This window comes from Scleropages formosus, chromosome 14 (assembly GCF_900964775.1).
Source record: "Scleropages formosus chromosome 14, fSclFor1.1, whole genome shotgun sequence".
Classification (NCBI taxonomy): domain Eukaryota; kingdom Metazoa; phylum Chordata; class Actinopteri; order Osteoglossiformes; family Osteoglossidae; genus Scleropages; species Scleropages formosus.
Genome location: NC_041819.1, coordinates 12,112,728 through 12,133,350, shown reverse-complemented (window position 1 = coordinate 12,133,350; position 20,623 = coordinate 12,112,728). Strand labels below are relative to the sequence as shown.

Here is a 20,623-nt window from a genome sequence, read left to right as displayed (position 1 = left end):
ACTAAATTTAGGACTGGATCGCACCCCTGGAGAGAGGAAGGAGGTAACCACCGCCCTTACATGCAGGCTTAATAAAACCATTTTGAAAATCTCAAAAGGAGCCTAAACATGTTTTATTCATAATCAGTCTCAGTTAAAGGGAGAAAGCGCAAAAATAATCAATGCACGCTGCATACGCAGGCACACACCAACACCTGTACATGCAACAGTCTATAAACAAGGCTGCTCATCAGTCAAAATCAAACAGTTCATAGACATTTAATGTGTAGGTATGAAAATAACATGCATATGTTATGTTACGGATCACATAAATTTGGCAACTTTCACAGAAATTATTTCTTGAAATATTTTTCTAAGTCTATGAAGTAAATGCCATTTCATGAGCTTAGTGATTTATTGATATTAACACTGGTCTGGAAGCACAAATGCACTGACCCTTGTAATGGTTTAATAGTTCATATTTTCTTTTTACTATCATGTACGAGAAGTATCGGCAAAAAAATGCATACAATATTATTTTCTGCCAGTCTGACATATAGATGTGTATTATACTTCCATTGCCGACAGCAATCTGAATATAATATGTACTTGATTGTAATGCCAGGGAAACATATCTCACAGAATTATGAAGTATCTATGGCTGCTGCCTAATGTTATAGTGTAAAAAAATGGTTTCAAAGGAATGTAATCATGTAATGACCTTAATGCATGTATGTGTGGATGAAGATCTGAGCAGGCTGAGTATATGCATGGATGTGGGGAGAGAGATCTGGCCAGGCTGAGGCTTGCTATGAATGTGTAACAGTAAGGTCCTCTCTTCTGTTCCATGGGAATTGCTGATGCAAGAACTGTCAAAAGAGATGGAAACAATAAAGAAAAAATAGAGGACACAAGGAAACAGAGTCTTGCTACTGGGTTATCCAAGAACACATCAGCAAAGGATGGAATGAAAAAAATGATGCTTCTGACCAACAGAAAACCATCAGCTACAATAATTCTTACATAAATTTTTCTGTGTATTCCTAACTATAAATTCCTCTGAGAAAGACACTGTAAAGCACCTATTCTTGACAATATGCGGTTCATAGAATAATACAGAGAAGTCCAAATGTTCTACCAAGGCATTCCATCAACTGTCACAACAAATAAAAAACATAAAGACACTGCCACTAATACTGAATATCAAGATCTGTCAATGACCTGACCTCAAGGAGGACAGGAAATGACGTGGCTACGTGGAATGAAAAATTCCACAAAGAACCTTGGAAAAGTAGGCAGCTCGCGACTTCCAGGATGGGGTCCCAAAGACTCACCGAGTAAATGGCTAGAAACTCTTCAGGATATGGCAATGAATCGACAGCAGCGGCGCTTGTGTTGTCATTACCTTTCAGGGCAGGTTGCTTGAATGACTGTATGAGTTCACCCTTGTTTGTTGGCCAGACGGCACACCTTTCGTGATACATGTTTAAGTCCCACCTCCTACCCGTTTTTAATCAATTTGTGATCGCACTCACTTATGGAAGGTGTGGCAGTAAGCAGAGGTTTTTTTATGCCTTTGTAACGTTGATGGATGATGATGATGATGATGATGATGATGACTGAGAGTTTATGGATCTTGTCTATTCTATTATCTCAAATTCAAAATACAATTTATATAATCACAACTTTTCTCTCATGTTTTCATACAAACAGACAGACATTAACTGTAAAACTACCACGTAGTTAAAATCATGCTTAGAAAAATGTTTTTTTTTTCCTTGCTGGAATCTCTTTGTCAGTCACAGTTGAGGAGAAACTGGTGGAGAATGATATGCAATTGGAATAGAACGGCTGAGCAGACAGTGACTTCCACAACAGAGGTGCTGGTCAAAAGGCCAGCGGCATGGCAAGCTCTGTAGTGTGAAAGGATGCAGATTAACAGACACCAAGGAGTCAGATGGTGTTCCTGTTAACAAGTGAATGGCACTGCATAAACTGCTCGGGGGTAAAGGCTAAAGGACACACACACAGAAACATGCAAAGATTTGCCCAATCAGACTGATTAGGGCTTTAATTAAAGACTGTGAGTGTGGGTCAGCTCCTTGCCCAACCACTCAGGATAATCAGATTCTACCCACCTTCTGAGATCAGGGCTATTACAGTGGTGTCCAGAGTGTGTGTCTGTCAGCTATTCCCCTGACTGTTCTCACTCTCCAGTGGGTGCTCCCAGCACAGGAATGTCATATACATTAAAATACATTATGGAATTGTTATTTTTTTCTAGTACACATAAGCACACTGACTGGAAAGCAAGTACACGCCCGTAAACGTTCGACAAAATACACACGCACACACTTGAGTGTGTGTGCACATATATATATATATATATATATATATATATATACATATATGTACTGTATATTCTGCTTTGGGGGACTGTTAGAAAGTATTGCTCAGTACCAGAAAGGACTGGAGCAATAGGCAGACCACAGCAGAGCATAAGCGGCTTAAGTTAATGTCATGGACAGGGCCTACCGAGTTCCAGTCAACCTAATCTCTCTGTCTGCACATAGGCAGATCGCCATCCATGGTCATCGTTTGATTTTTGCATAAGCAGATTAACTAAAATGAAATCTGCTTTTTTCAAATTCCCATACACCATCTTCTCCTCCCCGAAAATAAAACCTATACAACAGCCTATATAGATGAACACAGAATGAAAGAAAAAATGCTATGCATTTGTTGGCATATATTTTTAGAAGGGGTGTATACAGTGATATTGCACCACGAAATAACATAGCTAGTGCTTTTTTTTTGCATAATTTTGCCCTCAGTTAGTTTTAATTCATGACATAACAGTCTGGACTCCCATTTACTCCCACGTACTGATGGGCTCTTGCACTACACACACTTCTATTTTAGTGAAGTGCATTTTTGTGTGTGTGAAAATGAGTGAGGGAAACGTGACAAACTTCTGATGCATGCGATACAGCGGGGCCTTCAGCACTACCGTGACATCCTCTGTAAAAGACTAGCAGCCATTGCTCTGTCACCTCTACCTCCGATCTTGACCACATGCAGTCGCTAACCTCTAGCAGCCCAGGAAGACTTGGCCTAAACAAGGACTGAGAGAAAAGCGCTGCAGGGTCGTTCCTCCCACTGATCTCCTCAGATGGATCCCTGCTGCTTCCCTCCTGCTCATATTTGCAGGCCAGAGTCAAGGGCACTACAAGCATCTCTGCATGCAGGCTGCCGGCCCCCAGTCCTCCTAGTATGACTCAGTTGAGACCGGGGAGACGGGACAGAGTGGGACGAAGACCCAGCAGAACAGCATGGATCTGGCCCAAGTGTGCCACTCCACTTCTTCGACTGTGCGAGGCCTCCTCCTCCAATGAGAATTTGCCTGCGGTGTTTCCGTTTCCACACAGACACCCATTGAACGTTTGCCCAAATTAAAAGTCATTAGCAGAGGCTAGCATTCTGAAGCCCGATGAGTGGTGAAATCAGTGTGGGCGTTTGGAGGAGAAACACAGCCATCTGGGCATGGAAATGACTGTCCTGGAACAATCACTAGGATGCGGGGTTTGGGCACGAGGCTGCTGACAGTGGGAAGTACGGGTGGGAGGTGCCTGCTTTCAGAACCGGGCTCGTTATCTGCATTTCGGCTCGAGCCTTATTAGAGCAAACACATGTTTTGTGGGCTTGAATTCAGTTGCCAGCCAACAACTGTTATGCAAATTTATTACCTTCGCTGAGGGAAATTACAGATCTCCACAGTACATTTACAAATTAACATTCAAACTTCGAGCAAACCATTTCTTCAAAGTTCCAAAATACAGTATCGTTTAAAAAGGCTAGAGGAAAAAAAAAAAACAAAGTGAACAATAATGGAAAAAAGTGTAATTATTAACAAAACAATGGGCTTAGAAATGGGAGAAATACTTTAAAAGACAGCAACTCTCTTTTAATCAATAATAGAAGTGAATGAACCCCTGCTTTTGAAGTTGTTATCGCCAACAGTAATTTTATGTGAGTGCTGATAGAATGAAATTTCCAAGGACACAAATCAGACAGACATGACATTACTAAAACTCAACCAACGTTATTTAAAAATTTTAGTTTCAAATATCATATTTTTTCCGAATATTTGTTAAAGGCACAGGTATGTTTCCTTAACAATCTGAGCTCTCTGGTTTTCTTTTACACTCTCTTCAAGTCACTCATTATAGTTTTTTTGGGCATGATATATAAAGATATAACTTTAAAGAAAAAACAAATAAATACTATTGTGTTGTAAATAGTTTCATGAAAATGCACAAAAATACTCCCAAGTCTCTCTATAAAATACTGACGATATGATCCATCAAAGGAGTTTTTGTCCACAAAGAAATTATACAAACATTTCGTCACAGTTTCAAGATTCTTACTTTCCTAACCTCAATGCTATAACAAATGCGCCTGGTGTTTTGAATTTGCCATCCTGCAAAAGCATCCTGAAATGTGTTGCAGAAACAGAAATAGTGACCCATTCCACATATTTCACAAAAAAAAAAAAAAAAAAAAAAAAAAAGTTTAGATATTAGCCACTCTAGCAGATTTCAAAGTTTGGCTCTTGCTGAGTAAATTTGACTTCTCTGATGTTTGAAATACTGAAGGCTGCAGGTTGTGTTTTGTACTCATACAATGCAATTTATCAACTCACATGGAATTAAGTGCTCTAATGCCTTACATTTCTGAAAGGCTAGAAGAAGTACACGAGACTCACCCCATCCCCGTAGTTTTGGAAGCATCCCGAGAGTGACCCCATTTTATAGAGTGGCTTCTGTGCCAAAAGGTGAGAAGTTCAGATGATCCCTCTGAAAGGAAATAATCATGGTAACACTTTTAACTTTCAGAACCATTTAGGAACAATGCAACACAACATAATGGCCAACATCATGTGGTAGGTCTTCAGTCTAGAGATGAGCCATTTTATTACAAATGAAGTTCATTGTTCCTGTCTATTGAATAAAATCTATTTATTTTTTTATTTTTAATAATAAAACCACAGAGTCTGTGCACAATGCCCTCTGGAAACAGCTGGAGAGACCTAACACAGAGGTACATGGTTTGTGCATTTGTGTTCTCTGATCCCACTTCAACACTCAGCACACAGCGCTATCTTCAGTGATCACAGGAGAAGTGAGATTTTGGGTTTGGTAAGGAGCACAGTGCAACTGACATAGTTCTGCATTCAATTTCTAACATACACTTTATATCCTGCAAGCAGTATCCAATCAATAATTAAGTAAAATAATTTTCTGCATGCTTTCTACATACTTTTTTTAGTCGGTCCTGTCAGTCAGTCCTGTGTGGAGATGTCTGTGTCCCAGGGTGCACTTATAAAGGAAACACCAACTGACATTTCCCATAATAAACATTTTTCCATGTATCAGAGTGCTCTGGTCATATATTTTGGTCATGGGGTATCTCCGACGTGGGCCACAGGAGCACCAAGCGAGAACATAGTGGTCCTCATGGTATGGAAGAATGACCAGTGTGCAGCTCTGTATGTAGATTTCCATGGCCTGCGTGAATATTTCATGTTGTCCTTAAATAATTGAAGCTTTATTTAAAGCCCGGGGGAATGTGTGCCGAAGGTAACAGTTTCTTATAAACTGAGACGGATCCTCTGTCTGTCTTCCCCTATCACTGTAGCTGGATTCCTTCCTGGTTCCACGGAGTCATGTGCTTTTCACCCATCTCATATGACAAAATGAGAGAGGGTGAACTTGCTCTGTAAATCTATATCTATAGCCCTGAATGCCATGGACACTAGAAGAAGTTCATAGATCAGAACTGAAATTTTCACTTATATTTTCCTGGTGGACACACTTCAGATGCAACTTGTTTATGATCTCAGAAGGTCATCTTCAGAGAATCTCCAGAGCAGTGCTTATTTAATGTGATGAAATTTAGTAGCAATAAAGGATACACCTGTGTTGATTGAAGGCCTTATCAGAAAAACTGTCAACACAGTAGATGCTGTTTCACTGCTCAGACTGCAACAACATGCTTCTGTAAAGATGACTCCAATATTTCAAATGGGTTTTCATGGCTGTAGAGTGTTGGTTTCTTTAGCAGAAAGATACAGCTCAGCTTAGCAATTCAATATGACACTACTGAAACAAAGTTACCTGCTGATTGATCTGATCTACAGTATGTCTGGGAAAAAAATATCAGAAATAGTCAAAATAAGTGACAGAAAAGCAAAAAAAAGGATGGTATGGACAACATAAAATACCTGGTTGGGATGCCTGTCCAAATGCCTGTGAAGTGATGTTATGATGTTGGACTGATCCTCATCTTCCAGCAAAACTACACAGCAACAACATCACAAAGAAGAGGACATTAGTCCTTAACATAACAGAAAATGAGCAACAAAACGAGAGTCTACATGTGATACCGTTGTGGAAAGTCATGTTATTCCAACATTGGTGTTTCTAACATTCTGTTATTCTCTTGTAGAAAACGCTTTTGCTATGCATGGCTCTAATCTATAGTCTATCTCAGTAGATACAAAGTCATTAAAATCCATTTTCTATAATCTGTTTCAAAATAGAACCCCTGCCCCATGCTAGACCCCTTTTCCCCCCAGTCTCCAATCCTTCCTACCTTAATTTTTCAACACTAAAAAACTAACCTTTACCTTTACTTGAGACTCACAGGTCTGCAGCTATGTCTCTTTCTCTTAATGTAATGCATAAATTGTACTTCTGCTGAGATGTACGTCGCTTTGGACAAAAGCGTCTTCTAAGTGAATAAATGTAATGTAACCGTATTAGGTAGCATCACAGCACCTATCAAGAAAGATAAACTTTGTGAACGTTTATTTGTCTAAGTTTTGGTTGTGAACATCTTTAAAGTGCAAAAACTTAGAGTCATAGTTATTTAAGGCAATAGTTCAGAAACCTGCTGCTCCATGCATGATTTAATATTTATTGTACTTTCTCCTTGATGTAGTTTGTAGTTCAGATTAATTGAGGATTATAGGAATTTATGACAAGTAGACTCTGGTTCTGGAAGAATCCAAGATGAATCACCAACCTGCTTTTGATTGGTCTTACCGTTGGAGAGCTGGTTGCCATTTTCTATGGAGATGGGACTTCCGATGGGGTGATTGTTGGCGTTTTTGTCCTGCAGTCGTGGAGATGGGGAGGTTGTGCCTGAATCCAGCCTGCCTGGGTGGTTAATGTTGGAGTTGAACCCTGTTGAGATACTGTATATAAATCCAGTGCCATTTAATCAAAAACATTGTTCTCCTAATAGCTGATATTTCACAACCAAATTTTGATGTAATGAAAACCTTTAAAAGGCAAAGCAGCTCTCGCATTCATTTGTAGACCACAAACAAAGGGTTTTACAATAAACAAATTCAGGCATCTCTCTCTGCACTGGCACTGGGGCACTGTGCTCAGCTTCCCAGAGTACTTTACTACAATAACTACAGACACACTACCCATGAAGGTGAGCCTACCTTTAACTCTAGCCATACCGCCCACCGCCACTGGTCTGGGTAGATGTAGCCATCACCAATGTTATCACCAAACCAAACTGTTACACCTGCCACTTTTTCTGTTGGTCTTACAAACAGAGAGCTTCCAGCAACACTAATAGGATCACATCTTCTCCATAATGTCATTAATCACGTAGAAACAAAAGAGTGAAGAATACATGATATTTGGTTATGCCTGTGTTTTAGAGCGTTGCTTGCAATTATCACACCATCAACAATAGTTAGCCGTTTCCTCTGGCAGATAGTTCCTCAGTAAGTAATTTTGTGAAAAATTATTTCATTCACTCGTAATAATCAAATGGGTCCAATAATTCTGGCAAATGTTCCTCAGAATATGCAGAGGCCCTCCAGAGTAATGATTTAAAAGAAATAAATGCGCAACTGTAATTTTATATAAACAATTTTCATCAGTCATACACAAATATCCACAACAGGTGCTGTAAATTATGAATATTTAAGGTGACACTGATTGCCAATAAGTCATCAGTCAAAATTAGAGGTATAAGAGGATGACAGATACTTCTTCTCCGGTCCACAATCTGCTGAGGCCATGGAGTGTAATTACTTTTTAGTACTTTTTTCTAGAGTGTTATCCAAGACAGCGCACTCAAATGTGATGTGCGATAAAAAACCCAGGCCAAGAAGTGTGAAGAGCACCCAACAATGCAAAGAGAATAGCACTTCTGCCTGTAGACTCATTTTCATGTTTCATTTTACAATATTCCATCTTTGCTAAATTTCTCTAAGCTTTGAAATAAAATGAAACTGTGGAGTAGAAAATACATTAACCCCAAAGACAGTCAGGGGAAGTCTTGGGATTGGAAATGAAGGTTCCTGCATCAGGATATTTAGAGGATGATTGCAACCCAGAGACTTTTTTATAATCATAGAAGAGTATTGTGTACTGTTCAACTGCATGGCTATCTCGTGGATGGAAGAAGAAGTGTAAATCACCTTGGTGAACAAGGTGTGCGGTCTAGTAACACTACATAGTATCCATTGTAAGTTACTTTGGAGAAAAGCATCTGCTAAGTGAATAAATGTAAATGTAAAATGCAATTTAATAACCAAGAATATAGCCATAACAGAGCCAGGATGCAGAATATAAACATAAATCCCAGAACTTAATATAAACACAACCATTTTCATTAAACAAACTTTCCAGAGAAGGTAAAACTTAAACATCCTTCCATAAATATATATTGTATGAAGACAATCACACCAACAAGAATGGCCATGTGAACATTTTCATGCACAGATTATTCAGTTACATCACAGCACAATAACACAGTGATCCTACATCTGCTGGCTGAGCCCTCTACTGTAGCGCATTGTCAGGCCAAGTACCTCATTAGAAGAGATATAGCCCAGGAGAAGGATCTTGACACATTAATGTGTAAACTATCTACAGTGATAACAAGAAACCCCAGACTGATGTTCACCAGCTGTTACCCCTGGGGTCCCATAGTAGTCATCAAAGAAGAGTATTTTGAATATGTAAGAAACAGCCTGGCCACTGCAGTGGTCAATGGGGTATGACAGGATAACCTGTAGGCCACCTAGTGCAAAGACCCAATGGGTGGGAATGCTAAAGAGCCTCACATGAGCAGTTTATCTATATGGACTGCAGCCCACTATGGCACCCCCCGAAAAAACCAGGACATTAAAAAATCTACCCCAAGGGTAATCTAACAAAGAATAATAAATCAGTGCAAAGAGTCATTACAGGGATTCATTCATTACCCTTTAATCTCTTTGCTCGAGGATTTGAAGGCAAATGTAACTTCTAAGGCAAATTCAGAAATAAGAACTGGGGTCTGATAAAAGAATGAAAAATAACAGAATTATTGTAGCAAGCTCCACTGACAAGGTTAGAGGGTTGAGTAGAGTTGTATGAACATGCTGTCGCAAATCTCTGTGACAAACTAAGAATCTTCAGGGCCATGATTCTGAAGTTACATGGAGAAATCAAGGGCAGTGTGATATAAAGACAGAGGAAGAAGAAAGCTCATTCATGGGAACTGAAGCAACATTTCAAAGTGCAAAAGATCATGTGAGTCTTGCTTTTCAGTACGTATACTCAAAGAAAAAAGAATTCACCTTTGTGTCAAAGGACATCCAGAAGTCTACAAACCTTTTGTTACTCACATGAACTGTGCAGACCGTATAACCACTTCATACAATACAGAACAAGTTTCAGATTTGGAAAGACAGTATGTTTTTGAAAATGATTATTTAATTGTAAATCAATTTAAAATACAAAACAGGTTTATATGTGGACTACAATTTATATTAACTGAAAACTGTCAGCTTCCTTAACTTTGTACTTGTCACTTAGACATAAGCAACTCTGTATAGTCCTTGGACATTTCATATTGTTAAAATTTACCAACTGAAATATCCAACAAGATTTTCTACTTCCTTTCTTTGAAAGAATGGTTTTGTTATACATATATGAAATGACCTCTCTAGATCAGCTAAATGAATCAGGTAGGGTGACAAATCGTGCAGGGTAGATTGACCCGATGTAGGACGCATGTTAGCAATATGGACAGAAGAAACGTACTGACCTGACTCTCGGATTCTTCTCCCATTGGTTGACTTCTTTAGTAAGCTGCGTCCAGCACTGATGAGTGTTGAGAGCTCATCCAGGGGACTGGATAGGGGACGAGCATTGCTGGGGTTGAAAAGTAGTGGGGAAGAGCAGCAGGAGTGTGATTGCCGGGAATCTGGGTGTGACTTCTTCACAGGGGAGTAAGGGGGCCTTCCGGTAGCTGGAGGGGCCTCCGATGAACCTTGAAATGCTTTCTGACACCCTTTGGTAGAGTTGGCTACTGACACGCCACGCGTTACTACAAGAACACTAGTTTCACAGGCAAAAGGGGTGTGACAGTGGTTCTTGTAAGGGGGAGGAAGCTTGGCTGGAGAGGGGAGTCCAAGGGCTGGTGAGAGTGGTGGAGTTAACCTGTCCTGTTTAGAGACAGGGGTGGTGGAAGGGTCCGATCTCTGTCGAGCACCACCCTCTGCTTGGCCTGAGTAATTCAGGTTTGTCTCCAGGACAGGCAACTTTTTCACTTCCAGTGGAGTGAGAGGGGACTCATCTAAGGCAGAAGAGTAGGGAACAGTGGGAAGAGGAAATGCTAAAAGTGGTGGTCGATGAGGCAGCAGGTTAGGGAAGGGAGACGGAACATCAGACGGCCCACCCTTGCAGTAGGTCTGTGAGGCCCCAGAGCCCTGATCTGTTGCAACCTGATTTGTCTCCATGTTTGGTGGGGGGGATGACATCTCAGATGTGGTCTGCAGAATCTTCATTTCTGTGGCTCCCACATCTGACTTGGGGTATTTCATCTCCTCGTAAACAGCCTCACCTGGCTCGAGGGCACCTGGCTTTTGAACAAAGGTGATCCTGGGGTGCCCCACCATCTCAATGTAGACACTTTCCTCTTCCTGGGAGCGGTAAAGGCGGTGTGGCCCGTCGACAGAGGCTCCCAGACCCTGGGTTGCTTTGGACAGGTTTACCTCAGAGGCTCGTGGAACTGAGATTTCTTCAAAGGACCCTGTGAGCTTGGTGTTGGGGCTCCTGATAGGCTTGGGAGGTGGGACCTTCTTCACTGCACTGTAGTCGTCACTATGAGGTCGGGGTTTTGAAAGTGCTGCATCAAAGAGAAAATAAAAATTACCCACCCAAAAAAATTCAGAGGAACTGAATGCATTACAGTGTGAAAGATAACAGGACCTTTAACAAGTTATTTTTACAAATAGAATAATGTCACTGAAATACAACAGAAAAGGATGTGCAACGGTTTCAGTAAGTGAGGGGCTCTACCACTGGGGAGGACTGACCATCAGCAAGTGTGTTCTGGGGACAGACAGACAGGCTGGCGCTGACAGCATCAATGGAGGTGCTCAGCCTGGTGTTAGGATCCCTCTTTGGTTTGGGTGGAGGCTGTTTCCGTGGAGATGAGAGGCCGCTGCCACCTCCTCCCCCTTCCGTCTGCTGGGTGGGGGCCTTGATTGATAACCCGGCGGCAGAATGTACCAAGCTTTCCACAGACAGGGGTAGGGGCACCGGGCTGGAGCAGAAGTTCTTGAGAATGCGGCTCCTCTCGGTGCCGTCGTCGCTGACCTTCTTGTTTGGATCCCTGGGAGGACATAAAGATACCAGAATGCATTATTCAACATGCAAACAAAAAGACTGCTCAAGTGAACATAATTACATTTCTCTTTTCACCTCTCTCTTCTATTTCTTTATTCTGTAAACAAGTAGCCCCTCCCAGACAGACGATGTGGCTGCTCAGACGGAGGCGACACCCGTGTGGTAACATTTTGATAAATCACTACATTAAATATATGCACCTACAGAGTTCATAACCCAATAAAATACACCTTCGCATATTTAAAACACATCTCTTCCTTCTTATCCAAAGCCTTCATTCAAGCTCTGAGTGACAGTATAGCGGATAAAGAACTGAGCAAAAATAGCTTATTTATAGTATTAATTGTTTAAGTCTAATCTACTTCCTCTAATGCCATAATATGATATGTATTCCCTAGTTTGATATCTCCCTTTTAATCTGGAACCACCATCTGCTATTTCTTGGGGGTTTTAAACCTAAAGAGATTTCGAACAGAGGAAAAGCCGTGATCTGGCCAAGCTCAGGCCGTTCGTGCTGATTTTAGAGCCCCTGTACAAAAGGCCCACATTGCATCTTCTTGCATACGCTTTTGATGAGAGGTCCTTGTCATGCTTGAGGTCAGAAAGATGTGAATGACGTTGATGGAATTTTGCCCTGGACTAACCTCCCCCACCCAGGCCACCATGAACACCCCCCCCATCACTGTTCACCCTGTGGCAGCCACAGCAGATGTCCTCTCAATTTCAAGACAGAAAACAGACAAGAAAGTGGAAACTCAGCCTTCAATGGGTAATTTGTTTATACCCCAGTGTTTAATTGCATTTTCTCTTGCACAGCTGCCTCGTAAAATTGAGGTACCTCCTAGCTAATTAAGAGGAATAAATAAAAACCAGATAAATAAAAACCAGATAAATAAAAACAGATGAAAAAAAGATCTGTTACCTACCACACAGTAAATTAAAAAAAAAAAAAAAGTGATGTAGTTGTTTTTTATGTTTTTAGTTGTTTGTTTTTTCCCTCAAAGACAAGAAATCAGAATGAGCAGAGCACAATGAAAAAGCAAATGCTATGCAATATCTGCTCAATCACAAGACCTAAAAAACTAAGGCACTGACTCAGTTTCCCAGATGACACAGTTCTATGTATATTTCATTGTACTGCATATTACTGTAAAAACATATGTACATTTTTTTTTAAATAAACACTAATCGTAATTGGATACACTAAATGTGATTGAAATTGGATTCTGCACTCAATGTATTTGCATCAGTTTCCTTATTATTGCTATGGTTATCATACTTGTGGAAGTGAATGAAACTTTGGATCATGGAACAAAACCCAATGGGAAAACCCAATGAAAGTCTTCCCTTTTACTTGTGTTAATCCAATACCCATACTTAGATAAATATGAATGATACACAGCACTGACACACACACACACACACACACACACACACACACACACACACACACACCTTTTGCACAGTATATATCTGAGTGCATATGTGTGTGTTCATAATGTCCGTGAGTCATTTACTGGGAACTTTATACTCAAATAAATTATTCTTATGCTCAAAAATATATAACAAGCAATTAGTTTTGGCACATGTAGTTTCTTTAGATCTAAGATTGAAAACTTTGAAAAGCTGACACCATTGTGCAGGTGTCCAAAGGGGTTTACATTTAACATTTCTCACAAGGTTAGTAAGAAGATATACTCAGAATTATAAAAGCAAAACAAACACTCAGTGCGGTTGCAACCCCTCACCCCATCTGACAGACACAACTCTCATTTCCTTAGAGAAATCCCAGCACACACAACTGATTCTCAGATTCTCAGATTAGGAAAGACACACTCCTTATGCTGGAAATGAGCATTTAGTGGGAATACAGCAGCACCTCCCACCCACCGTTTTGCTTTTTAACCAGATTAACACAGAAGGAGGTCATTTGATGTGAGTAGTAAGAGTACAGAATGTGTGTGGTTACACACAATACGCCTACAGACTTGTGTGACTGTTGCCCGCAGGCAGAGCGCTGGCACCTGAAGCACAGTGTCCTCATTTACTCTTTAATTCTTCACAGAGGTCAGTCTCTCCTGGCTCTGGCTCTGTGTCACACCATCACGCCAGGAGAGGACTTAGATGGGCCTGCTCATGATTGTGAGCTTGTACTCATCATAGCGAGTGAAACAGCACTCGCTCAGTGGGATCTGAAAGCTTAGCACTGTGTTTACTGGACTTGGTTAGTCACCTTATGTGTGCCTCCTCCTGCTTGCCCACTGGGCTGTGGATCATTTTGCGGAGGTTGCCGCTCTCGCGAGGGATGCTGGAAGCGGTCTGGATGACCGGACTGTCATAGGCCAGCTGGCCGAGGTCTTCGGTTGCCTGCGGGAAGCCAGGGACTTTGCTGACCTCCCTCTGCTGGACTCGCACCCTGGGTTGCGTGTGCATCCTCACCAGCCAGCCCCGCACCACTACCGAGGCAACACACATAGTTATTGCCTTATCAATCAATCAAACAAACCTGACATTACAGCCCATTACAACAGAAACACGTTAAACTCATTTTAGACACACACACACACACACACACACACACACACACACACACACATTCTCACACACTTAGTAAACTATGGCACATAAACACACATGTACATTCACAAACAACTTATGCAAACTTTATACACAACCACACACATTTTAGAGCAAGTTTTTGTCAAGCACATTGAATTATAGTCAAAGGCATTCCGCTAAATGTGTACCCGAGTAAATAATACAATATGACAACAATGAGTAAACACAGAAGAGGTGTGTCATGTTTGTGTACAACACAGCACTTAGGGTTCGGCAATTACAGTTTACAGTATTTGCATCAACTGCTAAACACTGTTCCTTTATGGAGACACAGGCATGTAAAGCAGTTCCCTCTTGCATGATGCAATGTCAGCAAATTTTAACAGCAGTCCAGCATTTTAATTAATCTATACATTCTTTGAATTTCTGAATGAATTTAAATAAATTCTGCAAAAGGCAGAAAGATAAGTTCAGTGGTGTCTGAACAACACACTGCGCACTTGGACACATCCACAAAATAAGGGACTCGTCCACATGGTATCAATAAGGCTTGATCCTAGAGACTAGCATTTAAAATGCAACATATGATTATGCTTTTGCCATTACCGACAGGAATGGTATAACAAGTTTGAGATAACATAAATTCTTTTTTGAGGTAAATCATATGCTTTGGAAGGGACCACAAAATGTTACCTTTCTGGCAGATGACAATCTTTCTTTGGAGCTGGTGACACTGTTCATCTAGCTGATTAGCCTGCCAGTAGCCCAGGAACACTTTATTGTAGCCCATCTGGAGAAGAGTGATGCCATAAGACTTACAAAAAAAAAAAATCTACTACACATTGTCTCTTAGCTTACTAAAACTGGCACGTCTATGAGAACCAGTACTCGAGAGCCAAGATTCACTCAGAACCACAAATTAATCTGCTGGGTGTTATTCCTAGCTTTCAGCTGACACACACCCACACACAAAGTCTCAAATGGACTGGCAAGATGAAAGCTATTGTTTCAGATATTTTTTGGTAATCTTCTTGGCGGACGTGACATGTGGACATCCTTGGGATTGCATTCTGCTGCTGAAGGAAGGGATAACACAGAAACAGTCATCTGTGTCCATACAATCCTTTTTCCAGGGTGATGATTCTAACCTGAGATACGCACCATGCCAGTATGCATCTTTCAGAATGAATGGCACACCATTAATCTTTCTGTTGTACACATGACCCATATGAGGACGTGCCCACAGACTAGGGGACCTCCAAAGGTTATGGGTTCTCTAATGGAATTAGAACCTATGGGGTACCAGGGTACCAGACAGCTGGGGCTGTGTATAATTATGCTGTGCATCTACCATCTAAATTACAGCACCATAACCCTAGTATCTATTCTGATATCAACCACCTTGTTTTGTATTTACAGAAATTAACAAAACTGAAATTTAACTACAATTTTCAGATTTTCAAGATCAGATTGGCTCCCCACAGTTATAGGGGCCAATAGGACACTGCAAGGGATCTATCGGAAAACCAGTCCTGCAATATGGGTTCTCTTGTCTCCTCTCTGGCCCATGGCAATGGTAGTCTTGGGGATTGGGGATTTTGGTGGCAGCTTGGCTGACAGATTGAGCAGAAGGAGTACACACTTTGTGCACATGCATGTATATGTGTGTGTAAGGGAGAGAGAGGGGATTAAGAGAGGGCATTTTGCACAATTACTCCATTCCGAAAAAGTCATTAGAATCACATAATTAGTAGGCGACATGAGACACTGACTTCCCTGACTGCACTCGTGCACAGACAAATAGAGGTGAACTATTGTTACCATGGATGGAAAAAGGATGGCCTGGAGAGGAAAAACAGCTTTGGGTCGGAGATGCAGAGTGTGTGTAAGCCTAGGCTAGGAAACAGGGTGAGAAATGGAGAGGGGGACAATTTAGGCCAAAATAAAAAGAAAAATAGAAATGAAATATTACAATTTTTTTTTTTGAAAAGTTATACCTCTGTCCGAAAGTATTCTCTATCCACATGCTTTTTGCATTCAGAATATTAGGAACTATATGAACATATGATTCACTAAAATCTGTATTTGTATTGTATTATACTATATAAATTGTTTTCCATATGAATTACTATATATCTTAGTCTTTCTTCCTTTTCCTTTACAGTAAGTGATGTCACTTTTCAGCTGAAACTCCCAATCTGCTGAACTTTTTAGTGGTTAAAGAGATGTGATAAAGATGGTATGAAAAACCATTACATTGTCACTGTTTATAGTGACTTAATAAATGGGATTTAGTTAAAGCCATGAATCACCATAGAGAGCTGGCTGGAATTTAATTTGTCCCCTGGAATATATCTACTCTTGTTCCCATCATGGATCACAGCTGTTAAACATCTCTATCATTTTATATGTCCCTGACCCCCCCTCACATCACCCGGGTTATATTATTGCAGTCCCTGAAAAAAAGAGCCAGAGTGCACTGTATTGTAGACTCTAATGAAGCCAACATACTTCTGGAATTAGCAAGAGGATGTACAAAGCAGCAGACAAGAGCTTCCAAACATGAAATATATTCATTGAACACATGTCTTCTTAACCAGGATTCTCCAACAATAAACACTGAATTAATTCCTGAAGTATGACATGTTAGTTTTGCAAAACTTCCACATGTAGGACGGTAAACATTATCCACTTACTGTAAATAACATTTTTACCTACATTATTGGGAAATACAAAAGAAGCACCAAATGACATTTTTTGATACAAGAGAAAACAGATTATAAGGTTGAAAGTAAATAATTTCAAAATAGTACATATTCATTTAGGACTGTAGCTTTGCTCCCACTGTTGTGCAGGGTTACACTTTAACTCATTTAAGTGATATGATGGGTACAACTTGTGCAGTAAATGCCAAAGTAACACAATAATTCCTAGAAAATTTCAAAATGCAGCAAAATGCAAGTGAAATGAGGCGAAAGGTCTCCCACCTGCCACCCCTGAAGTTTGCTATGCTGAAGAACATGGCGACATTTCTCCTCCACAGAATAAAGTCTGTCACTTCTTAGAGTCATGGCAGCCAAATCTCGGAATCTGGGATGGCACAGAAAATAATCACCTCATTTGTTTTAGACAGAAACATTTATAAGAAAGAGCTTATTCAGCAGTTAGGGGAAAATAGTGTTATTCAGCAGTTAAAAAAAAAAAAAAAAAAAAAAAATTTACAAAACAGGATTTATTTCCCTGGAAAACTGTGAAACTCTTAATGTGCTTCTCTTTAACCCACTTCTCCTGTTTCCCTGATGATGTGCTCTGAAACAACAGTGAGAGAACCATAGAACAATAAAGGAAGATCATAAGAGTTTCCTAGATATGGAGAATTGATGAAGGCAGGTTCCACCGAGAGGAAACCAGTTATTTATTTTTTTTTTTTTTTAAAAAAAACATTATTAAATAATTTTAACACTACACTCATACAGGGAAAGGGAAGGGTATGCCCAGTATGACCTGCATATTCTAATGAAATGCAAGGTCAAAGGTGAAAGAGAACAAAATTCAGGCTTGTTTATTAACATCTGTCTCCATTGGTGTGGCCGGTCGGAGTGTATTCCATATTACCATGGGGACAACTAGGGTCAGTGTGGCTTGGGAGGCTCAGAAGACAGCAGGAATATGGCTGCAATTCTTTGTTAAATCGGTGATCTTGGTTATATCTGGTCTCAAGTAATCAAATCAACAACAGCTTTGCTCTCAGCACAAATTTTACCTTTTGGTACAAAATACTTGAAAGTGGAAATATTAATTTTGACGAAACAATGAGCATTGTGTATCCTTACAATAAACAATTATCTATTTAAATATATTTCATCATTATTCATTGTTAAAATATTCTGTGAAACAGATGTGGTAAATACTGTGTGTAATAACAATAAGTGTGTGATCCAAGTATCATTAACCTTATCGAAATAGTTTTTACTCTGAGATGAGTATCACTTTGGAGAAAAGTGTCTGCTAAATGAATAAATGTAAATGTAGTAAGTAAATAATACAGCTATACTGTATCACAATTTAACATGAGGGGGTTCAAACTGCTTTGCAGTTATCTGAAAGTTCAATTACTTTTCACAGCGTTTTCAGGGGAAGAGGAATGGATAGACATCAAGACTGATGTCTCAATTTACCATAGTGCTTGGAGCCATTCAAGGAATGTTCACATTCTTCACGTTCAGATTAGTAAGGAATAATTTACTTTGGATGCTGATATAGTGGCACACGCTCCTATTTTGAAATTAGGATGTTTGGGTAAAGGGGGTTATGGGGCCGGAGTTTCTTGTTTTTTTCCATTCCTGTTTCTATTTGCCCATCTCTTCGTGTGTCTGTCCTCCATGTGACTTCTTACGCAGAAACCATAGTAGTCTTCAGATTCATCTGTTTGCTTGAGAATTGCATCACACAAACCAAACAAGAAAAAACTGACAGATCTATGAGTGTCTGGAGACCCCATTTTAAGAAAACTATTTTAGAATATGAAATAGTACACTTTAAATTAACCTCAAATTACCTCTATAAATCATGACCATATACGCGGACTTCAAGAAGGAACGTATGTTGAAAGTGTCGCTGACAACACAACAGAACAGAACGCCACCTCTCCATCCCAAAGACCTCACTCTCCATGATTTTTCCAGAATGCTGTGTAAGTGGAAAGAGCCAAAAATCTCACAGCATCTCAGACAAAGCAGCACACAACCCACTTCTCTGCTGGGAAGGACCGAGTTCAGACCCTGGCCACAGGAAGAGCCCTTGGGTCCTCACACAAGCTTGGCAGAGGAGCCTCTGCACCAGCTCTCATGTTTCCAGCTCTCCATGAAAACAGTTCAAAAAGAGCAAAAAAAAAAGTTCTGGAATGGCTAAATCCTAAAAGCGATATCTTAAGATGCCCAAGATAGTCTGATATGCTAACCCTTGTAAAAAACAGCAGTGATAAATGTATATCAACCCAGAGCAGTAAACATACATTTAGTGGACCTCAGATGCCGATTCATAAATATTTGTGCTGCGAAATGGATCGTAAACACCACAAAGATAATGTCCTGGGGACTGGGCTATGATTTATAAGCCTGCAAACTTTATTAAACGCCTCAGTGCCCTGGGTGCTCAGGCAGGCAACTCATGGCCAACAGCATGGTAGTCAGAAGCTCCCAACAGCATATCAAGACTACAATGTGGTCTTTCAGTCAATGAAATACATTTTCTTTCACACACTGAAAAAAAAATCAGTGATCGGCTGCATGAATGGTTCTTTTGTTAGCCTCTAACTGATATTTTTACTGTAAAGAAAACATTTACTTGAAAGAAATGCTTCACTTGCAGTGCTGTGTACACGTGATTTGGCTGGGAACAGAAAAGCAAAGCAACACTGATGTGGACTTGAAATGTTTTCTCATTTCTAGTAGTTGTGCTTATTTAATCCAGACTGCTGAAAACACAGGCACTAAGAACAAAAGTGCAAATAAGTCCTCTGCATGCATCATAGAGCACTGTAGGAAGGAGTGACATGTCCATGTAACATACTGTATGTCCTGTGAACTATATGCAGCAGAATAAAAGCAAAGAATAAACTCTGAGAGTTTATTTCTTGTTCATTTCTAGTTGAGACTGGACTTCTAGACTTCACTTTACAGCATGGGCATTTTTACCGTGAAGAAATTTTTCAACATCAGCACTACATCGAATCAAATACACAGTGTTCTCATGCCCTGAAACTCAAAATTTTTCATTTATTTTTAATTGTATTTGTTCAGTTTTCTATTATCTAAAATTTGTTTGCTGTGGATTGAATGGAACTTTCATTTTTGCAGTTAGCTGTTTACTGGCAGTAAAATTTACCTAAACGTCGCTCTGACCTCACACATCGTGAAGACACTAGAAAGGCTGTCTTGAAACACCTTTGATGAGGACTGCATAGACCCCTTACAGCACCATGACCATGTTGGAGTGGAGGATGATATCATCTACCTGCTAAACAGTGGCTACACCCTCTTGGACAAGGCAGACAACGCCTGAGCCTACAAGGGAAATTTTTTGGCTCCCTTCCTGTTTAACTTGTACACCTTGTACTTTAAATACAACAGTGAGTTATGTTATCAAGAAAAGTTCACAGATGGTAGAGCAAAAGATGTGTGTCAGAGACAGGCAGGAGGATGAATAAGGTGAATAAGGTGTGTAAGCTGATAACACTACATAGAGTTCATTGGAATGGTGACCAGAGGAACTGAGCACTGTGTTCCATGTGATTTAAGCTGTAGGGTCTTTTGAGTCGGAAAGCAATGCACTCCAAAGTGATAAATAGCAGCAAACGAAGGGTCGCCTCCAGG

At 40.2% G+C, this 20,623-nt stretch overlaps 1 protein-coding gene across 1 annotated transcript in view; it reads right to left on the bottom strand.

Moving 5' to 3' along the window:
* LOC108920009 (unconventional myosin-XVI-like) overlaps nt 1–20,623 on the bottom strand; it is an 86,695-nt gene that overhangs the window by 5,248 nt on the left and 60,824 nt on the right. The window contains 8 exon segments of the mRNA XM_029258151.1: nt 4,745–4,835; nt 6,263–6,336; nt 7,086–7,226; nt 10,105–11,187; nt 11,336–11,676; nt 13,924–14,146; nt 14,943–15,039; nt 17,237–17,339. Coding sequence (XP_029113984.1) covers nt 4,788–4,835; nt 6,263–6,336; nt 7,086–7,226; nt 10,105–11,187; nt 11,336–11,676; nt 13,924–14,146; nt 14,943–15,039; nt 17,237–17,339 — 2,110 coding nt within the window. The 3' untranslated portion in view covers nt 4,745–4,787.